Genomic DNA, 18,985 nt, shown 5'->3' on the forward strand with positions numbered 1-18,985 from the left:
CAGCAGATCACGTTTTCCTGGGCAAAAACCTCAGACAAAGTGCTGGTTCTCTCTAACTTGGTGCATTTCTAAATCAGAAGCTGATGGATGCTTTTCTCACTCTCCCAGAACTCAAAATCAACTTGACATTTCTAAAATTACATTTTGAAGGGAATGAATCTATAAAGGGCACCAAGAGCCCATGCCAGCCAGGGAAAGAAGCAAAAAGGGAGGAAGCAGAATTGTTTCTGGCTCCCTCTCTGAAATTTGTATATTCTTTATATATTGGCCGGGGGGGGGGGAGAGGGGCAGAAGGGAAGGGAGACTTGCAGACCACCTAAGATGGAAGGAAAGCTTTCCTGGAACAAGTGCTCTATGAATTTCCCCAAGGGTTCCAGCGCAACTGTGGGTCAGACCAGCCTCACAACGTGGGCTAAAAATGAGGGAGAAGCAAGTGTTGGGAAGAGGGCAGGGGACCTTTGCCGCCTTCATGCCAGAGACAGTCTGTAGGTGTTAAGAGGAGCCCTGAGGTGGGTCCCAGAGTAAGCCCCCTGGCTGGGTCAGCGCACAGGCCACTTAAAAGAGAATCAGGCAGCAGCTGCTTCTCCTTAAACTGGAGAGGTGGTCAAGGGGCTTTGTGTGAGCCCGGATCAAAACACGTCTATCAAAAGGGATCAAGAGGCTGGCCAAGTGGACTGCAGATGGGAAAGGGAATTGAATCTTTTCTTTTCTTTTTTTCTCACAAAAATGTAAAGAAAATTCGGGGAGATAAGTCTCCATGTGCAATTCTTTCCCTTTCCTTGTAGCAAAGCCTGCCCAACTTCCACAAACCTCCTCTCTCCTCACCCATGGATCAATTTTAAAATGCAGCCTGTTAGTATTTAAAGCAATCCATTCAAAACGGAAGAGCCCCACCCATCCCCCCTCGCCCTCCCACCCCCTCCCCCACCTGCTGTCTGGGCCTCTAGGCTGGACTGAGCAAGGCAGCGCCTCCTGCTTCAGCTACTTCTGCGACTGCTGTGGGCTCTCACTGCTGCAAATAAATGTGGTCCAGGATGAAAGTCTGTGCCCTATCCGCATTCTGTGCAGGGCAGCTCCATTCAGCAGCCATTAAGCCATTGCTCACAAGGTGACTCCAGGGTGCTGATTGCTAGGGAGACAGGGATTTGGGGAATTAGGGCCCCTGTCCTCTGGGGTTGCAGCACCTAGTGGCAGAAGCCGATACATAAGGCACAGGCCTTCCGAGGCCAGGCAGAGCTGGCATTGCTGAACACAGTGCGAGAAGGGCGGGAAGGGAGGGCAGGGACTGATGGATTCTCAGGGAGAGATGAGGGCCGGCTCCTCAGTTCCTCACAGGCATCCCGGGGGCTGCACTGGGAGAAGTCCTTGTGGAGGAAGTGGGCTCTGCCCAGGACTGGGAGAGAGTTGAGGGGGTCCAGCAAGCACTCATGCATGTGTGGGGGTGGTGGTGGTGGTGCGTGTGTTGGGGGTGTGGTGTGTATGGGGGGTGTGGTGTGTGTGTGGGGTGGTGGTGTGTGTGGTGTGTGTGTTGGGGGTGTGTGTATGGGGGGTGTGGTGTGTGTGTGGGGTGGTGGTGGTGTGTGTGGGGTGGTGGTGGTGTGTGTGTGGTGTGTGGGGTGGTGGTGGTGGTGTGTGTGGGGGGGTGTGTTGGGGGTGTGGTGTGTATGGGGGGGTGTGGTGTGTGTGTGGGGGTGTGGTGTGTGTGTGTTGGGGGTGTGGTGTGTATGGGGGGTGTGGTTTGTGATTGTGCGTGGGGTGTGAGGATGTGGGGTGTGTGGGGGGGGTTGTGGTGTGTGTGTGGTGTGGTAGTGTGTGTGTGGTGTGTTGGGGGTGTGGTGTGTGTGAGGGTGTGTGTGTGTGTGTGTGTGTGTGTGTGTGTGTGTGTGTGTGTGTGTGTGTGTGTGTGTGTGTGTGTGTGTGTGTGTGCGCGCGTGTGTAAAGGGTCGAGAGGCCAGCCCTGGAGCTGTATCTTGATATCCTTACAGCCCACGAACTCCAGGCTGAGAAATCTGCTAAGATTCTGACAGGACTCCTTGGACAGCCTCTGGTGGGCCAAGAAGGGAGCAGAGCTGCAGGAGCTACATAATGCTCTGGGCCCCAGCACCTGTAACCTGAAGGATCCTCCCCGTGCAGAACACCTTCCACAGTCCCTGTCTTCAGTCTGGGTATCTTGTGGAGGCTGGCGGTCATTGCTGTGGCCGGGTCCTTCCATGGAGGCATTCTTGTGTACGTATTTTGGGAAGTAGTCCCAGGAAGCCCTTTGAGAGCTGGGGACTGAACCTGCAGGAGCCCAGGAGACCTCCTGGCCCAGCTGAGCATGTAGAACCACTTCCTGGCTCATCATCGAATCCACCCCCACTCAGGGCCACTAGCTCATTGAAAGGGGGGTACCCAGGCTCTGCGGATGTGTGTGTGGCCCTCACTTGGCAGGTCACCTGTGACATGGGAGGGGAGGAGAGCTGCCAGCTCTGGGGCCTCTAACACTGGCAGAGAACCTGAGTTGCTGATGTGTCCAAAGGTACAACTGCTGCTCCCAGCCCTGCCTGATCCATGACAGAAGTCCCGTGTTGTCCTTCCCTGCGCTGTCTTATCTGGGGGGTGGGAATGTACAACAGTTTCAAGGCTGCAGGTGGGACCGCTCCTCCTCCTCTGTCCCACTCCAGCCCCCACCCCCGTAGCATCTCCCTCAGCACAATACTGTCCCATCACGGACTTCATGAACTTTGCGTGTCAAATAGTTTAATTAAAAAAAAAAAAAAACAGTATCACAAGGGGCTCCAGAAATACATGCTTTTGAATTCCAGCTATGAAGAGGACAGGAGACACTGCTGTCTGCAAAAATGGCTGCTTTCCATAGAAAGGTGCGTGCAGCCGAGAAAAGCCCAGCTCCTCTGCCAGTGTGAGAATGCATGGGCTACTAGGCAAGCCCTGCAGGGACAGTGTCTTTGATTGGCCAGAGCTTTCTCCAGAGCTCTCTGGAAGGTGGCTTGGCAGGAAGAGGGAATCTTCCTGCAGTCCCCCTCTAAGGGGGACAGGGGCAGAGGGCACAGGAGGCCCTTAACCTTTGTTGGCTTCCTGTTGCCTCTGAGGCTGTAGGACATGTTATTTAAATCTAACACAAAGTAGGTTTACAATTTGGACTTGGGTCTCACAGTAGCCCAGAGACACTGCAGCAGCCATGATGGGACACTGGCAGGAGGGTGGTGGCCTGGAAATCACGCCCAGACAGTCCTGTGTTGCTTAGATCCACACAGAGAATGCACTACAACCCTTTATACCAAATAAGAGTAAGTACACCAATATAAACCGGGCCTGGGACCCTTTCGTTTTATTAAAATGGCACATAAATATTAAAACAGCATACTGATCACATTATACTTCTGCTCGCCCGCAGGTGAACTGCTGAGGAGCAGCACGTGGGCTTCCTCCTGAAGGCTGCAGACTCATGCATTGAGTAATTCATGTTCTTTATCAGTTTTCCCCACAGCATCAGGGTTTGATAATGGGTCGAGGTCAGCAAAGAGGCTGAACCAGGCAGTCAGGTCCGAGGCGGCCTTAGAAGGCTCTGGGGAGAGAAGAGGAAGCATTAGCAAGCCCTCTTTCCAAACGCCCACTTCTGCCGTGCCGGGTGCAGGCACGTCAACCTCAACAGGGAGCACATTCACTTGGACTGCCCTGTTATACTACCTCTAGCAATGGTTAGGGAGTTCTATGCCCCCTGGTTGGCTGCATATAACATTTCTAACCCATGTCCTGAAGCTCAGTGAAGAATGAGCTCCTGTGTTAATGAACCCCACGTGCACCCCAGCCCCAGCGAATGGCCACAGCCCACGGAGTTGCTCGGCACCTCAGGCCTTGCCACTTCACCACGACCAGGAAACAGCATAGTTATTTCAGAAACGAGACTGAACAGCTGAGGAAGTGAGGTGCTTTCCAGTGTCTGCTGCAGGGATCTTTTCACATGTGCTGGGTTGGAAGAAATATCACGGTCACTCTTCACCCTTCAAAGAGACGGGCTCAGAAGGAGGCTGGTGCCCAGGCCTGGCTTCCCCTCTTCTATCACGGTCACTGCTTTCTGCAACCATCTCCTGCTAAAGGAAGGAGGCCCCTGACAGGCCTTCCCTTCCCCCAGTGGGCTCGACACCCTCAGCCTGGCGGGCACTCTCCCTTCTTCTGCCCTTTCACAGAAACCCCTGCCCTGGCTTCCTGAAGACCACGATTATAGAGCTAAATTATTTTCCAGATGAGGAGAACATTTTCAAAAGAGTGCCTCATGCAAATGATTTCTAAATAAGTTGGGGGCTCTTTTTAATATAAACCATTCCACATGAGGATCTAAGTTTGTTGGCTTGGATGACCCAGGCTTTTTTTTTTTTTTTTTTCTTTTCCAGGGGGATGGAGTGTCAGAAGCATGAAGAAAATGTCTCTCTGACGGGTTACGTTTTAGTTGAGAGCAGCTAAGAATGTGCTGGCCATCTGGTTTGAAAGAGTCTCAAAAAATACTGGAAGACAAGTTGCTAAAAGTGGTTATACTGGAGTGATGGGATAGAAATGGTGGGATTCTACCAGTGTAAACAGGGTCTTTGAGCCTTTCAGTAAAATGGCACTGAGATGCTGACAGTGTACTCTTCAGTGAAGAACTATGATTCGCCTCTCTTTCTTTTTTTTACAAAATCTCTTGTATATACATATATTACTTTATAACAAGAAAGTCAATGTATCTATTACAGCGATAAAACTACTGCTAGCAAGACCAGTTGGTGACATGGAAGTTATTACTGTGTACCATTAGTTGTATTCTACCTGCAGTGAGCCCACAAAACACCTGGTTTATTTTGATATGATAACTGAGACTTGAGAGAGCTCAATATAGCTTGGTCAGGGGACTGGGGAGAACTGCAGAAAAAATGGAGTAACCCGACTTCCTTTAGTCATGCAGAAGGTCACGCAAGGAAACTGTATGGGGCAAGACTGATTTAGGTCGATGATCTCTATTCTTGATAGAGAATATCAAGAAATCTTAAAGATATCTTCAGTGAAAATATGCTCCATGCTCCCTTCCCCTTCCCCCTAACCCCAGAAAGTGATCGTGGTCCTGCCACAAGGAGCCAGGTGACTGTGCCACGCTCACATTCCCGAGGCCGCCAATGTTGAAGGCAAAACCAGGTCCAACTTATTTACACAACACTAAGAGGAACATCATAGGAACCCTTTCTGATGACAGTGGGATAGACACTTCCTTCAACTTCCCGTGGCCAACAAAGGGAAGGTGGGTGAGGACCAAAGCAACAGAGAGAGCTGCAGGTAGAGATGAGATCTTCGCTCGAGCAGATGTTCTCTTTGGAGGCCTGTCCCCAAACAGAACAGATCTCATGAGCTTGAAAGGACCTCTTTTGACAACTAAAACCTGGTCCTTTCTCAGGAGCACTAATTCATGCCTTATTTGCTGGTGGAAATGGTATTTTTGGCTAAATATAGCAAACCTCAATGACCTTTCCTACCTTGACGTTTCCACCCAACACTGGAGAGCACCCAATCACATGGAAACAGATATTTGATTCACCCTTGTTAGTTACAATTTAATAAAGGGAATTGTAAACTAGGACATTAAGCCAGAAAAAAAGTCAGAATGTAATTTCTAGGATCATGCAAAACTCTCTATCCCATTGCCCTGCTTTGAGCTCTAGATGCTCAAATGGAAGTTAGTAAAGAAATACAGAAAATAGTGACAGGCCAGTGGAAAGGAAGGCAATTGTTATTTCAGGGGGATAAAATACCGTTATTACCTTTCACTGCAGGTCTGTTGTCATTTGGACTGCTTGTCTTTGGTGCTGGCCATGCAGTAGAAGGAAGATTGACATTGCTCTCTGACCAGCCTAATATTCAAAACCAGAGGACATTAGACTTGGTGAAGAGCAGTCACAATGACCCACCAGTTGCTGGGCACATACATGGTTCTCAACCACGGTGGCCTCCAAAGAAAGGGAAGAGGCTGGTATGACAAGACCCTTCTCCCATGTTCCTCGTAGTGGAATACGTTCAAGGGGAGAGTAGACATGTATAATCATGACCAATTCAGACACGAAAGACAGGAAAAGACTGGATTTTAAAAAGCGAACGAGAAATGGCTAAGATTAAAGCATTTTTGCATTTTTAGTTTTATGCCTATTTCTTTTCAAGTATTGTCATTTCATAATCACAACAAATATTATCAACAGTGCTGCAAGGAAATCAGGTGTCTGCTTTTCTGTCACAAGTGGGGAAAGTTTAAAAAAGCAGACACCATTATTTTTATTGGTTATGAATATTCATGGGGTACAAATTGTCACCACTCACGCTTAAAATGTGATGGCCAGATAAATACTGCAGCATGCCCATTACCACAAATTGTGATTATACCCCGTGTCCCCCACCCAATTATCCCCACAATTTTCCCCACCTCTGTCCCCATCCTCCTTTCCCCACTCCACTTTGTATCCCTAGGTATGCGCTCTCCCTCTGCAAGTCCAACACACCACTGTGGTCTTTCTTTCCTTCCTTCTTTCTCTCTTAGCTCCCACTTATGAGTACACATGGTATTTATCTTTCTGTGCTTTGCTTATTTCACTCAACATAAGTTTCTCCAAGCTCATCCATGTTGTTGCAAACGGGAGAATTTCATTCATTTTTGTGGCAGAGTAGTATTCCACGGTGTATATATATCAGTTTCATTACCCAATCGTCCATCAATGGACATTTAGGCTGGTTCCATGTCGACTATTGTAAACAGAGCTGTGATGAACCTGGGAGTGCAGGTATCCCTTTGACATGATGATTTCCATTCCTCTGGGTACGTAGCCAGAAGTGGGATTGCTGGATCATATGGAAGATATATCTGCAGTTATTTGAGAAACCTCCATACTGTTTTCCATAGTGGCCGTACTAATTTACAGTTCTACCAACAGTGTAGGAGCATTCCCTTCTCTCCACATCCTTGCCAGCATTTGTTATTCTCTGTCTTCTTGATTATAGCCAGTCTAACTGGGGTGAGATATCTCAATGTGGTTTTAATTTGCATTTCCCTGATGACTAGTGATGTTGAGCATTTTTTCATGTACCTGTTGGCCATTTGCATGTCTTCCTTTGAAAAATGTCTATTCAGTTCCTTTGCCCATTTTTTAATTGGTTTATTTGTCTTTTTAGTGTGTAATTGCTTGAGTTCCTTGTATATGATGGATATTAATCCCTTGTCATATGCATAGTTAGCAAAAAATTTTCTCCTACTCTGCAGGTTGTCGTTTCACTCTTGTTTCCTTTACTGTGCAGAAGCTTTTTAGTTTGATATAGTCTCATTTGTTCATTTTTTCTTCTGTTGCTTGTGTTTTCAGGCTCATGCTCATAAACTCTGTGCCCAGACCTGGTTCCTGAAGTGTTTCACTTTTACTTTCCCTTAGTAATTTTACAGTTTCGGGTCTTACACTTAAGTCTTTAATCCATTTTGAGTTGATTTTAGTATATGGTGAGAGGTGCATGTTGTTTCAGTCTTCTGCATATGAATATCCAATTTTCCGAGCGCCCCTTATTGAATACGCAGTCTTTTCCCCAATGTATGTTTTTGTTCCCTTTGTCAAATATCAGATGGCTGTAAGCCTGAGGGGTGATTTCTGGGTTCTCTATTCTGCTCCACTGATCCAAGTGTCTATTTTTATGCCAGTACCATGCTGTTTTGGTTACTATACATTTGTAGTATAATTTGAAGTCAGGTAGTGTTATGCCTCCATTTTTTTTTGCTCAGGCAGGACTGCTTTGGCTATTTGGGGTCTTTTGTTGTTCTATATGAATGTTGAGATTGTTTTTTCCATTTCTGTGAAGAATGACATTGGTATTTTGATGGGGATTGCAATGAATCTGTAGATTGCTTTGGGTAGTATAGACACTTTCACAATGTTAATTCTTCCAATCCAAGAGCATGGAATGTCTTTCCATCTTTTTGTGTCTTCTTTAATTTCTTTCAATAGTAGTTTGTAGTTCTCATTGTAGAGATCTTTCACCTCCCTGGTTAAATTGATTCCTAGGTATTTTATTTTTGTGTATGACTGCTGTAAATGGGCTTACTTTCTTGATTTCTCTTTCTATTAGCTTATTACTGGAGAATATAAAATTGGGGGGCATTTATTTTGTATCCTGCGACATTACTGAAATTATTAACTAGCTCTAGGAGTTTTTTGATGGAGTGTTTAGGTTTTTCTCTATGTATTATCATGTCATCTGCAAATAGGGACAGTTTGAATTCACTTTTTCCAATCTGGATGCCCTTTATTTCTTTCTCTTGCCTGATTGCTCTGGCTAGTACACTAAAATGTGAGTGCTATGTTAAATCGAAGTGGTGAGAGTGGGCATCCTTGAAAGCAGACACCATTAAATGTAGCAATAGGAAACTGCATGTTTTCTCTACTTCCAATATGATCCAGTCCATTTGTGTTCTACCTAACTGATTTGAATTGGAAGGTTTAATTAATACAGACAAATAAATGATGGTCCATTCCAAATATATGAGGGTAAAGAAAGCCCTCTTTAACTTCATGCCATACCCTTACAATGGCATTTAGCGTGTATAGCCCACATTCTGTAATGGCCCTTTTGTCCTGCTGCCCCTGAATAATTAAGAGGCATTCAGCGCTCACGTCATAGGTGAAGTAAGCCCAGTTCCCCACAACCTTTACTGTCTGTCCAGGATGTTTGGGCATGACTCATATTTAATTTAAAACTTTACCATATGCTTCTTTGCACCTCTGCTTTAATTCTTTATGTGTAAGTCCTGCCTTCTCAATGAGACAGGACTTTTTTCTTCATTGTGCTCCCAATTAACTCAGTACAGACAGATGTTTGCTGATTAAGTCCATTGTTGATTCTCACTGTAAAATGTAGATCATTGATGATGTGTCACTGTTGGGGCTACTATGCTTAAAACTGTATCCTTTTACTGAGATGCACCGATGACAGTGTTTTTTAAAGAAAAGGTTTTGTCTCTGATAACGCTCTCAAGAGAGATCATGATTGGATGGCAGAGTTCAGATGGGGCAGTGAAACCAATGTCCAGAGCAAGAATGCCACTCAGTATGTGCCACAGAAACAATAGGTTTAACACTGTGCACCCTGCCATTCTAAGATTCATACTTTCCAGTGGATTTAATTATAGAATGATACTATATTTATGACTTTGCATTTTTGTCCCAGCTCCTAGAGTCATGAGCCTCTTGACGCCAGGGACCATGCATTATTCATCTCTATATTCTTCAGTGCACTGCCCGGCACCCAATGGGTGTTCAAATATATGACTACTGAATTAAGACAAACTGTTAAAGTACTCTTTTAAACTGTGAGAAGTACACCTATGAAGCATTATTTGAAGAGATGGCAAAGTATTGGCACACAGTAGATGCTATAATACTCACTGGTTGAATTACTTCATTTTAGGCAGGTGGCATACAGACTTACTTATGCAGACTAACCAATGAGTAATGAAACAGGTGGGCTGTGACCTATTTATTGGGTCTAAAACAATTTTTTAAAAAAGGGTTCTGAAAAGCATTACTCTTCATTGGAAAGGTACTTGAATATATAGTTAACATAATTCATAAACGATCAAAAGCACCAGATTTTGAGGGCACTTTCTGGGATGATGGAAATGTTCTAACACCAGGCTGTGGTGATAGTTGTACCATATAAATTTATGAGAAATCCTTGAATTGTTCACCATGGGTGAATTTTATAGCATACAAATTACACTTCAATAAAGCAAAGTTTTAAAAATGACCAGTATTTGGTATAATCCAGGAATAACAAAACTTCCCTGGTTCCTAGAAAATTGGACTATGACTATTTCCCTTCTAGACAGAAATCGCATAAGACAGTGGGGAGTGCAGAAAGCTAAAACTGTGGTTCCAGTGTGTGCTGAATAATGCCGATCACGAGAAAAGGCAAGAGGGACCAAACCTCACTGGGTAACTGTCACCGTTTTCCCTGCCATCCTGCCCGCAGTACCAAGTGTACTCGAGATCCGCTTCACTCGACAGAGCCATGCCACCTTTCCACCAACCTGTAGCCCGGCCTCGTCTCTTAGAGCAGCATTTCCCAAAGTGCAGTGCCCTCGCCAGCAGCAGGGCCTCACCTAGGCGCTGGCTAAGAATGCAAGTTCACGGGCCAGCACTGACCTGCTGAACTGGAATCCCTGGGGATGGGGCCCAGGAAACTGCCTTAACAAATCCTTAGTGAATGTTATGCAAGTGAAAGTTTGGAAGTGCTGCATTACTGGGCTCTGAGGCTGCCCTGCTCTGTCACCGTTTCAGTCGGGGACACAGGAGGTCCTTAGACCAGAGCCAGGACAAGGAGAGAGGTCCTCCTAGGAGACAGAACAGCCCACTTCAGGACCCCACCTCCCCAGGCAGCTGGATCCAAATCCTTCCATCCTGTCACGCTCTCTGACCCAGTTCATGGGGGGCGAAGCTTCCAGAGATACCCGAATTGACTCAGAGAAGAGCCACGTGAGGTGTATAGAAGTCACCCCCGCCCCCCCAATGCTGTTTCATACCGTGGGAACTCAACACAATAATTCTTCCCATTTCAAAAATATGCTCAACACTTATTTTCAAAAGCGGCTGCAGAGAACACTGGAAAAGAGAGGCAGATTCAAAGCATTGCGTATTTCAGAGCATGACATGGAATACATTCCTAAAAGGAAGCAGAAATCAATCTACATATCAAAATGGAGCCCCCCTCCCTTTATGCTATAAATAAATAAAATGTGTATCAAGTCATATTCTAAACATACCAGAAATACAAATCACATCAAGCATATCATTTAAAGGACGATAATGCCTGATCCCTTTATTAAAAAAACAAACGTCTTCTAATTGAATTCCTTTGTAACTATGGATTTTTCCGTATTGTTCACCTAAACACTCATGACCCACACAAGCAACATCTAGAATTCATGGGTTTTGGGGGCTTCTCAGCAGCAGAGGACATGAAGGAGGATGAGCCTGAAGACAACACCCTATTGGGAGCCCAGATGACGGGGACCATGTAGCTTAGAAGTTTCATGAACACACGAGCATCATTATTCCCACAGTGTGCAGCAGAAACAACAGCCATTTCACGGAGTGACATTCTCTCCTTAGAATAGCCATTAAGCGTCAGTCCAACAACTCAACTATATGTTCATGAGGCGACAAAATAGCTTGCTGTGACACCAGCTATTTAAACAACAACAGAAAAAGCAAACACTAAGTTCAGCTGCAATTCCACCCTCGCTCATTTCACCCTGGAAATTATTTGGGGGAAGGGTGCATTGAGGGTAATTGTGGATGAAGTGCCACATCAGACCTCAAATGACTTGGCTTCTGTTGAGAAAAAGAGCTATTTAAAGAGAAGTTAGTGTTGCTAATATTCCCATCACTGCTGTCAACTCTTCTCCAGTTGCTGTTCGTCAGTGGAAGTGTTTTAACGTGAAGGTCTGGGTAGAAAGATGTCCCCCCATCTCAGGGTAACCCTGTCAGGAAAGGGGTGGGGAAGGGCACCGAGAGCTGTGAACAAAATGACTGTCCCAGCTCTCAGTTCCTTTGGTATGTCAAATGTGCTACCCATTTGCAGGAAACATATAAAATTTTATTAGAGCAACCCTGCCCCCTTGACTTACATAAGGGAAAATATAAATCAGCCAGAAGTCACACCGGCCAGCTAGGCGGCAAGTGAAGCCAGATACCACCACCCAGAGTGCTTTCCTGTGAATGGAATTCACTGGCTGGGAAGGCACAAGCCTGGGCTGGGTGCATGTCACAGCCTGGGAGCTCTGGGTGGGGCTGGCTGGAAAGGGGAACGTGAGAACACAGCCACGGTGGCCACGCACCATCCTGCCACCTACATCTCCCTCCTCAGCCCCAGTTTCCATACCTGCAAGGGATGGATAACAATTTCTGCCTCAGTAGGTTGTTGTATGGACGACATGGGATCTTGTGGGTGAAACCAGGTAGTAGAGAGGCTAGAGAGCAGCCCCTCAATAAATCTCAGCTGAATGTGGGCTTTTGTATAGCTTGGCAGACATCAGGACTAACCCCAGAGAGCATCTTCTTCAGGGGTTCACAGTTTAGGATTGTTTTCTTTTAACCTAGTGATATTTGTCAGTTGCTGTCTCCCTTCCTTCTTGCCACCCACCCATCCACCCATCCATCCAGCCAACAACTACTTCTGAACATCTACTGTATTCCAGGCACTGGAGCTGTGTCCTGGAAATACGATGGTGAGCACCACAAATATGGGCCCTGTCCCCATGACAACCCAGAGCAAGTGACAGAAAGTGAAATCAGTTTTACAGTAAGGTGAGGTCAGAGGAATAATCAGGTACAGGGCATAATGGGAGTGGGAAGCAGAAACATCTAACCATGACTGCTGCGGCAAGGGGGAGTCAAGGAAAGCTCCTGATGAAATGACACTGAAGCCAGGACCATGAGAATGAGGAGTGAGCCAGGCTAAGCAAGCTTCCTGCACGTGTGTGCGCGGCTTGCTCTAAGGAGAGGGTAGAGCACATGGGCCAAGGCCCCATGGTAGGGAAAGCTGGGTGCACTGAAGTTCTATATGGCTGGAGTCCAGCGCACTGATAGAATACATGGCTCTCCAGCAAATGATGTCATTAAGTCATGCTAAGTAAAGGTGTGGGAGGTGTGGGCAGCGATGAGGCAGGGTCACGTCCTAAAGGACCTTGTGGACCTCACTTGAATGGTGGATAAACTGCAACAACTTGACAAGTCTCAAGACCTTTCTGGGGTTCCTTGTTTCCCTCAGCTATAAAATGCAGGTGGGGTAGCGGGTCATCAAGGTCCTTCTACAGACTAATGGGGGACTTAAATCCTGCAGGCCTCCAGGACCTGCTCTGCGGATGCTCCTCAGCAGGTTTAGAAAGTGCTGCTGCTTTGATGGGACTAACAATTGCATTGGCTTGTGCTGAGAGCGCCCGCTCTGCTGTCAAACTATAAATGCCCCCCACAGCCTTTTCCTTTGCATTATTCCATTTGAATACTGGAAACGTCTGTTAGTCTGTTACCCGAAGCCAGGCTAGACTAAGAATGGCAAGAGGAGAGCCGAGGAAAGGTGAATTGGAGATACCCCAAAGCTTGATGTTACATTAGTCTTATATGGAAACCCACCCAGATGGCAACAATGTCTCATAACTGGGTAAAACAAAACAACTTCCTTAAGGAATATAATAATATATGTTTTTGAGAATCTGGAACAAGATTCCTAATTTTGGTTCGCAGATCCTAAATTAAAAGATGTCCTAGTGCATTTATTTTGAGTAGCTGGTAATTGTTTTGGTATCAGCATCTACTTCTAAACTAAATTTAGGATATTGGTGGAGAATGTCAAATAGAAGGCTCTCAGCCTTGCCTTGTCTCTAGCTGTGGCCGGCTCCCCTCCTACCCACATGAAGAGGCCTCAGGAAGGCACAATTTTCCCAGCACTGCACATAACACAGGAAACCCCAGCCCCTCCCATGCTGCTAACTTCAGAAAGTCTTAGAAATCCCAGCTGAAATGAACCGAACTTCAGTGTTCAGCACCACTCGATCCTGCATGCATGCCTTTGTTTTAGACTCCTAAAGCCTGAAGTAGGAAGATGTAATTGGTCTCTTACTAAATCCCCCTTTCTTTCCATTTCCCCAGAATCCTGGGGTACAGAATGAGGAGAGGGGTCAAAGGAGAGTGGAAGGCAGGAAGAGAAGAATCCAGGAGGAGGCAGAGGGAGAGAAGAAAGCAGAGCATGGAGGAGAAGACGGAGCCGTGCAGGTGTCAGGAGCCTCCACCTCAGTCCTCTGACAGCATGACCCCGAGGACGAGGCGAAACTCAGCAGGGCTGTGGGGATGAACGTGGGCGGCGGCTGGCACCCGCGATCGAGATCTCCTAGGACAGTCTCCTCTTCAAATATTCTATTCCGGAACATCATTCACCTTTGTGTGGACGAGGACTCTGTCTCCCTGCACCCACCTTCCTTGGTGACTAGCCGGTGTCCTGTCCCTGTGTGAGAACAGGACGCCCAGGGCCAGGCTGGTCATTGCAAGTCCTTCTCCGGCAGCATCCAGGCAGAGGCCTGAATGGACCTGCTGGGGAACCACTTTTGCTATCAGAGGCATTGTCCTGAGAGGCCAGAGAGGTAATGGCACGCAGCGTGGACTGCTGAATCACACTGCTCAGGTTCAAAATCCAGCCTGCCTCTACCAGGTGTGTGATCTTGGGCAAATTACTCAGCAGCTCTGTTCCTCAGTTTCCCTGCCAGGGAAGGGTGTGCTGGGGATTAAATAGGATTAAATATGTTGACACATGTAAAAAATGTGCAGGACAGTGCTTGGCACATGGCACGTCTCATATTGAGTGCTGGCTATGGAGGATTCACAGAATCACAGTTTTAGATCTCAGCATCTCTGAATTCGGGGGCTAACCCAGGGATAAGATGACACCAGGATAAGAAGCTGAGTCGAATACGTCATTTTACAGATGAGAAGGAAAGGCTCAGAGAGTTGGAGGGGGCTGACCACCTGCGGCAGAGTGAGGCAGGGCAGTGGGTTTGCAGGAGGAACCTGGGCTCTGAACTCCCTCCCACTGTGTCCCTGAACCAATATGACCACAAGCCTTTTAGTCAGTTCCTAGTTTGACTACTTCACTATCTCAGTGGTTTACTGAATTTGGTCTTTGAGATTATCTGGTTGATCGGGGCAAGCAGTTTCAATATAAGATGGCCAAAGCTTAATAGCTATAATTAAACTATTATACATAGAACTATTCATGTGCATAGATGAATTTTCTAGATCATGGATGCAGTAAAAAAAAAAAAAAAGCTTGGGCCAACATTCAGTCTTTCCTCTTTTTGGGGGGGGGTGGGGGTGGGAGGTGGGAGGGAGTCCTGACAGAAGCATTAAAGGTGGTCATACTTTGATGACATGATCGGTCCTTGGAGCTGACAGCTGTGCTTTATTTGTACCACACACGTTTGGAAGTTCTCTGATTCGGGGGCAGCACTGAGATGGACTGTGTGGCTGCACCTGTGGGAATCTGTAGGTGTGGTAGAAACTGAATGGACAGCTGCTTTCAACCACTTAGGTTTGACCTTTTTTTCCTGTCATTTTGAGTTCCATAGGCATTCAATTGGTAGCTGTTTGCATGCAAAGGAAATAGGATAACTGAGTAGATACAAAATAACTCCTTTAACATTGATCTTGATAGAATCCCAGCAGAGGAAAGGAAACTTTTAGCAGCCAGAACAATCCTTTTAAATAGTAAAGCAGATCATGTTACTCTGTCCCAAGATGCAGTGATGGTTCCCCAGTTCTTCCACCAGCTACAAGGCCCTGTGTGGCCTGGCCTCTGCATCCTGAGTGCCTCTCTCCTTCACTCAGTCAGCTCCAGCCACAGTGTTCTTCCTATAGACCCTCAACCATGCCAGGCACCTCGTCACACTGGGCACTGGCAAAGGTTGTTACCTCTGCCCAGAGAACCACATGGCCAGTTGTCACCTCCTGCAAGTCTCTGCTCAGATCTTACCTTCCCATTAAGAACCCCACGTGGTTCTGAGCCTGATTTACACTGCCATCCCCCGACACTCCCTATCCTCAGCTCTGCTTTCTCCTTTCCTCCCTAACATCTATCACTTTCTAACTTACTTCATGATTTGCTTATTTATGATCCTTATCATTCACTGTCCCCTTGCCATTAGAATGTGAGTTCCAGGAAGGCAGAGTCTTGTCTGTCTTGTTCTCAGGTGAACTCCCAATGCCTGGCACACAGAAGGACCCGACCCATACTTGTTGAATGAATGAGAAACTTGCTGAAGTGCTAGTAGGATGGCAACTTCCAATGAGACTTTGTCTGCCTGAGTAATAAATGGCCTCCTTTGTAGAACCTCTTTCTCTGTCCACAGTATGAGCTGCCTTTATCTCACTGTCAGAACACCTCCCTCCCCAGACCCAGGTGTGGTTTGGTGCCTTTCCCTTGGACTTGGGGCAAGGCTGAAGTGCACTTCCCCATGGCCACTGCCCTTGCCACCGCTCGGGCATGGGCGTGGGGCCCCCATGGACCCTGAGCTCAGCTCTTCTCGCTTTGTCTGCACAGGAAGAGGCGTGGAGCTCTGACTTCTCGGCTGTTGGCGTGGGCTTTCATAGCAACTGACATTCGGCCACCCTGGCTGAGCTGGAACACCATTACCACTGCTCCCTCTGGGCAGCTGGGGCTCTTGTGTCTATAAAGCTGGGGGCCCAACAGGGAGGGGTTCATTCTGCAACAGAGCTGGACAGTCTCCAGCAGCCCTGAGACATGTGCTGAGGATCGAGCTCTGGCCTTCCGACTCTCCCACGGCTTGCCAGCACCTCCACCACAGGTGGGTGGGGGTGAAACTCAAGTCTTTTGGCAGCCTGGCTCATCTGGAGCTCCAGTGAAAGATGGTGAAACCCAGGGGTGAAACTCAGGATAGAGAAGCATTTCTGGATTTCATCTATCCCTCCTATCTCTAACTCCATTACTGCAAATAAATGAGATGGCTACAAAATAGGGCTCGCAAGGGAAGATAAAAGGAGTCATGTATTTCATAAAATAGAGGGAAGACTTTTTTCTTTTGGTCTTGCCCTCCAACTCGTGTGTCCATGATCTCATCTCCAAAGACCTGAGGTTTTAATAGCCCATAATTATTTAATCATTCCAGTTCTGCTGTTTGTTCTCAGCTTTAAGTGCCAGATAAACATGTTGTTTATTAAGAAGATAGCCTAAATTCGTAGAAAAACCAAAACAGTTTGAGAATTTCTTAATAGTAATTCCTGTCTCACAATGATTAAGTCACATGAAAGGAGGAAAAAGCACTGAAATACTAGAAAATGGTTTTCTTCCCAAGGTCTCTGTGTTTAGAAACTCAAACTTAAAATTTCAACCCGAATTTTCATGTTTTTGTTTTGTTTTGTTTTGTCTTTGCCCTGCAAACCAATGTGGCCTGCTGGTGAGACTCAGCACACCATGAACCCTTCCGGACGTTACCGAACACTTTTGAGCAGGGTTGAAACTGTTTTTGCTGTGGCTGGGGGTGCACTGTCTGGCCATGTGTTTAAGGCAGAACAGGTACAGCTGATTGGGGGGATACTTAGGGTTGGGGAGGATCAGGACAGAAAGGAGCAAGAGTGAGTGCAAGATAAAACAGCGTGAAAAAAGAGTCAAGAGGCCCAGTGTCCTGTCAATCAGCACCCAGAAAGGGGGCGTGTTTGTGGGAATGCGGAGGACTTTGCCTTGTGGGTGTACAGGAGAATTCAGGGTGGTGGCCAGGCAGGGGTGGCCAAGCCAACAAACGAGTCTAAAATCAAAGTCATACAATAATATGGAGAACCACCTTCTAACCTTTTACAAATAAGAAACGTTAACATCAGGAGAAATTATGAGAAGGGACAGATTTTTAAATACTGCGACATTGCTTAAAGTTGAAATATGATTCTGAGATTTCAGCTAAAAAATCACTAGACAGTAAATTAAAAAATAAAACCTCCCCCCAAAGAAACAAACAAACAAAAAGACACTGGATATAAAATAAAAATATAGAACACACACGCACAAAGACAAAGGAAGAAATATGCTTTTGGATTTAAAAAAAGATAATAAAGAAAGAAGGAACAAACAAAAAATCCCATTTCAATCCCCATAGTACAAACCTTGTAGCGAGGCCTGTAAGTCTTTCATATTTTGGTCTAAAAGCTGCGAAGGAAGGAATCCTGACCCCGCCTGGGGCTTGGGGTCCAGCTCTCCCAGGGCTGCAAGTGGTGCTGGCTCCTTCAGCCGATCGTCTCCAAACACAGCCGCCCACTCTTTGCTGAAGTCACCCTCTTCCAGGGAAGAAGCGTTGAAGATCTCACTCAGCAGCAGCAGGTCATCTTTCTCAGCACCTTCCGGTTCTGGGGTCCCTGTCATTGGGCCCAGGCCAGCTGATTGAAGTAACAGCACAGAACATCACCACCCAAGGCTCAATCTCTCAGGAATAAATGCCATGGGGGCTGGGATGGGACAGACTGGAGGAGGGCTACATTTATGACAGTTAATCAAAATATAAATTCATCTCTTTATAGTCTTTCTTAAGAGACTTCAGAATTAAATTCCTAGTCCCATGCTCCCCTATATCCTTTCCTCCAAAGCAAGTCTAGTTTCTGAGCATCATTAGAATTGCATTTAAATTCTTTTCGCAAGAACTCTAGGATTTTGGTTTTCCCTTAATATTAAAGCAAATTTATCAAAAATATTTCTCAGATATGAAACAAAGCCAGGATTAAAAGCATGCTGGAGATCTAAGGTCCTTGTTTGTACAGCTTCTGGAATCTTTCCACACAGCCCTCAATCCACATTGCCTGGGCCAGAATAGCCATGTACCATGTGGCAGTCTGTCCTACCACCCAGGATGGGAAGAGAACCCTACCATGTCCTGGCCCAGAAGAAAAGGGGAACCCAGGCCAGGAAAGGACTAAGGAAAGAATTCTTCCTTCTTTTCTCCTTTGCTGAAACACAATGGCATGAAGCCAAGGAAAGGTGGATCTGGTCTGAGGCCAGAGGTGAGAGGATTACAAGGAAAGAGGGGCTGAGCTTGGGAGACACAGCTCTGCAGGGTTGAAACCAGCACTGGACCTTAGGAGAGCCTCAAGTCCACCCCTTCCTTGCTGTGTGACTTCAGCAAGCCCCTTAAACCCTTCTGAGCCTCTGTTTTCTCATCTACAGAGTTATAATATTAATAATGCCCACCTCAGAATGTTGTCAGTAAGAACAAACCTCAGTGTCTGTCCAGAAAGAAGACTTTCAGGAAGAGATCAATCCTTATAATATGAGCATTGACAAAATACTGAATATTGAATACAAGCAAAGAGGGAGCATTACTATCAGAAATCCTATACCAAGACCTATGAGTTTTCTATATGTTTCAAGAACCAAGGGCTAATGGTTT

At 46.4% G+C, this 18,985-nt stretch overlaps 1 protein-coding gene across 9 annotated transcripts in view; it reads right to left on the reverse strand.

Annotated features, from left to right (window-relative positions):
* Positions 1–3,300: 3,300 nt before the first annotated feature.
* The window catches only part of ICA1 (islet cell autoantigen 1), a 156,463-nt gene continuing 140,778 nt past the window's right edge, over positions 3,301–18,985 (reverse strand). For 5 of the 9 annotated variants that reach the window (XM_063098780.1, XM_063098777.1, XM_063098779.1 and 2 more), the window contains exons 13-15: positions 17,712–17,981; positions 5,787–5,876; positions 3,301–3,565 (exon numbers count right to left, since the gene is read on the reverse strand). In XM_063098780.1, the coding sequence (XP_062954850.1) occupies positions 3,444–3,565; positions 5,787–5,876; positions 17,712–17,981 (482 nt within the window). In that variant the 3' untranslated portion in view covers positions 3,301–3,443. The remainder of the gene's footprint in view (positions 3,566–5,786; positions 5,877–17,711; positions 17,982–18,985) is intronic. The other 4 variants (XM_063098784.1, XM_063098782.1, XM_063098783.1 and 1 more) reach the window with 1 other exon arrangement.

The sequence above is a fragment of the Cynocephalus volans genome, chromosome 6, assembly GCF_027409185.1.
Source record: "Cynocephalus volans isolate mCynVol1 chromosome 6, mCynVol1.pri, whole genome shotgun sequence".
NCBI lineage: Eukaryota > Metazoa > Chordata > Mammalia > Dermoptera > Cynocephalidae > Cynocephalus > Cynocephalus volans.